General features: G+C 45.1%; 1 protein-coding gene across 1 annotated transcript; it reads right to left on the minus strand.

Annotated features, from left to right (window-relative positions):
- Positions 1-1,397: 1,397 nt before the first annotated feature.
- Positions 1,398-4,445, minus strand: LOC120533509 (zona pellucida sperm-binding protein 4-like). The gene is made up of 12 exons (XM_039760428.1): positions 4,178-4,445; positions 3,975-4,096; positions 3,808-3,880; positions 3,560-3,733; positions 3,303-3,490; positions 2,954-3,051; positions 2,752-2,879; positions 2,443-2,632; positions 2,219-2,366; positions 1,969-2,044; positions 1,643-1,765; positions 1,398-1,538 (listed from the first exon to the last, which is right to left on the minus strand). The coding sequence occupies exons 1-12, from the start codon at positions 4,332-4,334 to the stop codon at positions 1,417-1,419; spliced, it is 1,599 nt and encodes a 532-aa protein (XP_039616362.1). The 5' UTR covers positions 4,335-4,445; the 3' UTR covers positions 1,398-1,416.
- Positions 4,446-4,886: the final 441 nt, after the last annotated feature.

The raw sequence follows: 4,886 nt of genomic DNA on the forward strand, positions 1-4,886 counted from the left end.
GGTGAACAACTGAATCAACAAGTCAGGTAACAGATATCGGAAGGAGATTCGTTCGTTAATATTTCTGCGATCTTACACCGCTCACATTTGGCGATTCAGGTGACTCAATCCTAATGCCAGCCTTTCCTCAGGATTATGAGCGCCTGTAGACCAGCCGCTAAATCGAACAAGAGTTCACCTCGTCAGTTTAATAAGGACCCTCTGAATTCTCTTAACACCTACACATCAACTAAACAATGAAATGTGACCATAAAAGATCACCTGCAGATCTATGCTGTGGTTTCTATTACACACCTGAAAGAAAAGACTGTGTGACATCGCACAAATGCAATATTTGAAAACAGCGTGACTTTTGAAGAAATTTTGATATGATTTACCTTTATTTACTTCCTAAAGTCACAAGTAGTGTGCATGCGCAAAAATGTGTAATGCCACAAAAAGTATGCAAGCAATGGTATGTGCATTCTTGCTCCGATGTAGAAGGGAGCCGAGCTTACCTCTATGTGAAAACAGCAGTGTCAGATGCGGTGGTGGGGTGTGTTTTGGGCTCGTGAATGCGACCGGGAGAATAAAAAACGGACAAAAAAACCCACCCCACACAAAACCAAAGCTAACCTTTACAAGTATCATAAATTACACTGGCTGTTAAAAAACACATATTTGATTTCAGTCCATTTTAAAATAGTAAGTCCAAGAGCAGTTTACTTCTAAAAACTGAGGGGTGCAGGATCGAAACCTTTTGATTTCGAGTCAGGAGCGGAGTCTATTGAGCTACGGAGGCAGTAAAAATAAGCAACTGTCAATGTCGCATGTTAAGGCGGCTTTGTTTCTGCAGTTATTTTTGAATAAAAGCTCAATTGTGTTAGATTTGTACCTTCTGTGAAAATTTGATATTTAGACTTCATACATACAATTTATGCCTACATTGTCATCTACTACTAGAATATAAAAAACGTTTGTTTTAACAATGTGTTTACACAGTTTACTGTAGAAAACGGAACAGACATGAAATGCGCGTGTTCCCAACGATCTATTTCCACTCTAAAACTCCACTTCACTGCCAGATAATCAAGGCATGAGCTGGGAGAAGTTTGTGCACGTTCTAAGTCGTGGGGGGATGGAATACCCGGCTACTTGCAGCTTTTCTTTTATCAGCACATTTAGATTAACAAAAGACGCTGGCGGAGAGGCGAGAACAGTTTTAAGAAGCGATTTAAGGTGGGACGGATTTACGAGTTTTCGTAGGCTCTGGTAATTCTAGTGTTAAAAAGGGTCCAAGGGTGGGGTGCTGAAGTGCAGGTCACAACCCATTTCTTAAGCTAAAAAGTCAACAGCTGCAGCTTTGACACCAGACCCACAGGTTTATAACTCGATTTAAAATAGTACAAAGACTCCAACCATTCTTAAGAGCCTTTATTAAAATTTCACATTCACTTTCTGCCCGTTCAACCTCCTCACAGCAACTACAGCCAAAACCAGGACTACCATCAACATGGCAGCTGCAGCTCCCAGCACCAGGTATCCAGTGGGAAGAGAGGCTGTGGGAGAAAGACAAAGGACAATTACTCTACAAGCCATACAGTGAAGACAAGACATCAAGCAGAACTCTGGCCTACTCCAGGAAGAGAATCAAGATGGTCACCTTCCTGCTCCAGTCTGGATGTCTGCACCTGGTCAGCCTCAAACATCACAGGACCACTGTGAAGGAGCACATTCTTCCTGGATGAAGCAATTTGTGCAAACTTGTCAGCAGCTCTGCCAGATCCTGAAATTAAAAGTGGTAGGGTTTACTTTCACACATGCCAAGCCCCTCTTACATGACGGCCAACCAGATTTCACACCCAATGTACATGGGGCAAAATGTATCCACACCAGTCTGTGCAAAGCTTCAATTACAAGGCATTGAATTAGAAACACTGGCGGTGGTGTCTTTTTATAGAAAATGGCAAACTGCCATGGACTACTCACTTCTAGCAGTGCAGCTCTGAGTACAGGGGTCTGCTGCAGAGGGATAGCAGGCAGCAGCAACACAGTAGATGAAGATCTACAGAGAGAGAGAAAACCAAAAGGACAGTCAAACCACAAAAGGATCACCAAAAGTAGCTTCTGCCCTCACTTAGGAGTATGGATACACAAATCCAAACTGAAGCCCACCACAAAAGTAATTCATGCAAGACCACAGAAACAAGGCAGGATTCCCCTTGGCCACAAAACCCACCTTTTCAGCCAAGGCTTGCCGAGCTACAGGATCGACAAAAGCAAACATCTCAAACACAAATCTCTTGTAATGACTTGGATAGGCCACTTCAGATGTGCCGTCCACAGTCACCAAGCTGGTCAAATAGTTGTCTCCCATGTATGGACACCTAGGACAAAAACACCCCAGTTAACACTGAACAGGCATCCTCTCCGTACACCATCCTTACACAGGTGGGCACATACCCATTTACCAGAAGGCTCCACTGGGGCTGACTGGAAGCAGAAGGTCCAGGGGTGACCCAGCAGTCCCCAAGAGTCAGAACAAGGTTAGGGTCAGTCCTGTTAACGATGTGCACTTCCACAGCCACAGGGTCCCTCAGAGTTTTGGTCACTGGGTAGTCAGCATCCACATAGTAGGAGCCATAGGAGGGATCTGGCCATGGAATGGTGGCAAGCATTTAGTGGACATAACACTAACAGATGATCCTCTCCACCTTAAAGTCATTCTAATAATTAGATCAAGCCAACATGGACCCCCACCCCCTACAGTACCTGTTGCAATGACCAATTCCAGGTCAAATGGCCCTTGCTCTACTACTGGAAGAGGTGGCGCCACAGTATACACCTCAGCCTCCACTTGCACATCCTGGCTTCCCGAGTAGGTGCACTGGAAGAATAACCTGAGGAGAGAAACACCACATCATAGCAGGTAGAGCACATTTAGGGTTAGAGGAAGTAGGATCAGAAGCCTTACTTGTAGACACTGTCCCTGGTGATGGAGCCCTCTGGACCACTCCTCACAGTGATGGCAGCAGACATGGTATTCTGGTAGGTCACATTGCCACCAGCCAGCTGAAACAGACATTTGAATTACTGCAGGATTGGGGTTCCATTTCATCAGCAAGACATTTCATTCTGTGGTGTATATGGTCCAACAGTTGGTCCCCCTTACTAGGGCAGGATTAGTCCTCATTCTCTAGTTTAATAGTAGATCCTCCACCACAAGCCATCAGGTCCAATAGACATCTCAATCAGCCCTCAAGATCAACCATAGCAAGCTAGAGAGCCCACTGCTGCTAGACATGCCCCAGATGGAGACTCACCTGAACTGTGCTGCCACAGGCACTGACTGGAAACTGGTACATGACAAAGCTGGACAGGCTGGTCACAGGGCTGCAGCTGGGGGAACTGCTGTCCACCAACTGGATGGACCCAAGATTCAGGGTAGGAAGGGTCACATTCTCAGACACCACCACCACAAACTGGCCATCCAGGGTGCACTGCACAGTCACTGGCCAAAGCAAACACAGGCATGAATATCCAATAGCTGCCACCTTTGCTCACCACCCCAACCACTCACCATCATTGGCATAGTAGCATGGACTGGTGCTGCTGCTCGAATCGTAGCAACAGTTGTTGGCTTCACAGTCCACTTGAGTGATGGATGAAGACCCTCCACAAGGGAGCTTCTCGCTGTCCGCAAATGCACATCTCTCATTACCCGGGAGCTTAAGAACTCTACGACCGATTTTCTCTTAAATAAAAAATGTGGTGGTTTATTTATTTATTTTTAGACACTTCAGGTTCCAACCCTGAACAGAAGCATACCTGGCTTAGGGCATGTGAGGGTTTTCAGATTTGAGGGAGATCCAACGGCAATGGTCACGACGTATTGGGAGCTCTAAAGCGAGAAGATAAGGCTCAGACCACAAATGACATACAACTTAATTTAAAAAACAACAACAACCAACGGCTGAAGCGTCTGCGCTACTCGCCTTCTCAGTCGCATAACCGTACGTTGAAGAAAAGGGCACAGTTAGTGTGGTGCGGCCAGACTTTTCACGGATGAAAACTCCTGGGAGATTGTTGGTCACTTTTACCAGTCCACCATTCGTCTCTGAAAAATATATAGTTTACTAGCTTTACTGGAATACGCAGGCGCTGACAAATCCCAATGCCGAGGACACGCCGTACTCACTTTGAAGAAAAACTGTCGGAGAGCCAGCAAATGACAGCATCATCGTCTTGTCCCCATCGCAATTTTTGGTCACATCTCCTGACGCCGCATAAACAAACTGCACCCCCGTCAAGCAAACGACCAGCCATAAAAAACACCAACAATCCAAACGCGCCATTGTGTGAATTCACCAACCAGAAACACCACATGAACAAGAGAGCGCGCGAGCGCAGGTTTAAATTATCAGCTGCGGCAGCGCGCGCAAGAGGCTCGTTAGTGAGAAGGCGCGGGAAATCTGAGGCACTCCTTCTGCTCGTGCGGCTTTATTGAGCAATCAGCACGTCACGGCATCGGACTGATATGTCCAGTATAAGATCGCGTAGAAGTGACCGCTCAGCAGTGCGGTCTATTAATTTAATGAGGGAAATCAGGAAATATCAACTAAGAAAAAAAGAGGAGAAACGTGACAGCTACAGGTACGAGTATTTCTAAAGAGGGGCTTTGTAAGGTTTGGGAATGACCCGTTAATTAAATACTGATAAATAAATCAAAAGAAAGAGGGTCTGGCTGAATGTTTTTTTTTTTTTTTTAATACAAAACGTTTTTGAATTTTGGAAACTAAATGACTAGAAGTTAGATTCGCCGTATTGTTTTAATTGAAATTCTTTGCGGAAATGATGTAAAAGAAAAAAAATCCTCCATTTAAAAAATATTATCTTTCTCATACTTT

This window comes from Polypterus senegalus, chromosome 8 (genome assembly GCF_016835505.1).
Source record: "Polypterus senegalus isolate Bchr_013 chromosome 8, ASM1683550v1, whole genome shotgun sequence".
NCBI lineage: Eukaryota > Metazoa > Chordata > Cladistia > Polypteriformes > Polypteridae > Polypterus > Polypterus senegalus.

Bases quoted from the DNA above. Each gene is read 5' to 3' on its own strand.
- LOC120533509 (XM_039760428.1), bottom strand. From the start codon at position 4,334: ATGGCGCGTTTGGATTGTTGGTGTTTTTTATGGCTGGTCGTTTGCTTG. The intron at 3,491-3,559 runs GTGAGTGGTTGG...TGCTTTGGCCAG, and splicing joins ATGCTACTATGCCAATGATG to TGACTGTGCAGTGCACCCTG. The intron at 2,880-2,953 runs GTAAGGCTTCTG...TTCTCTCCTCAG, and splicing joins ACCAGGGACAGTGTCTACAA to GTTATTCTTCCAGTGCACCT.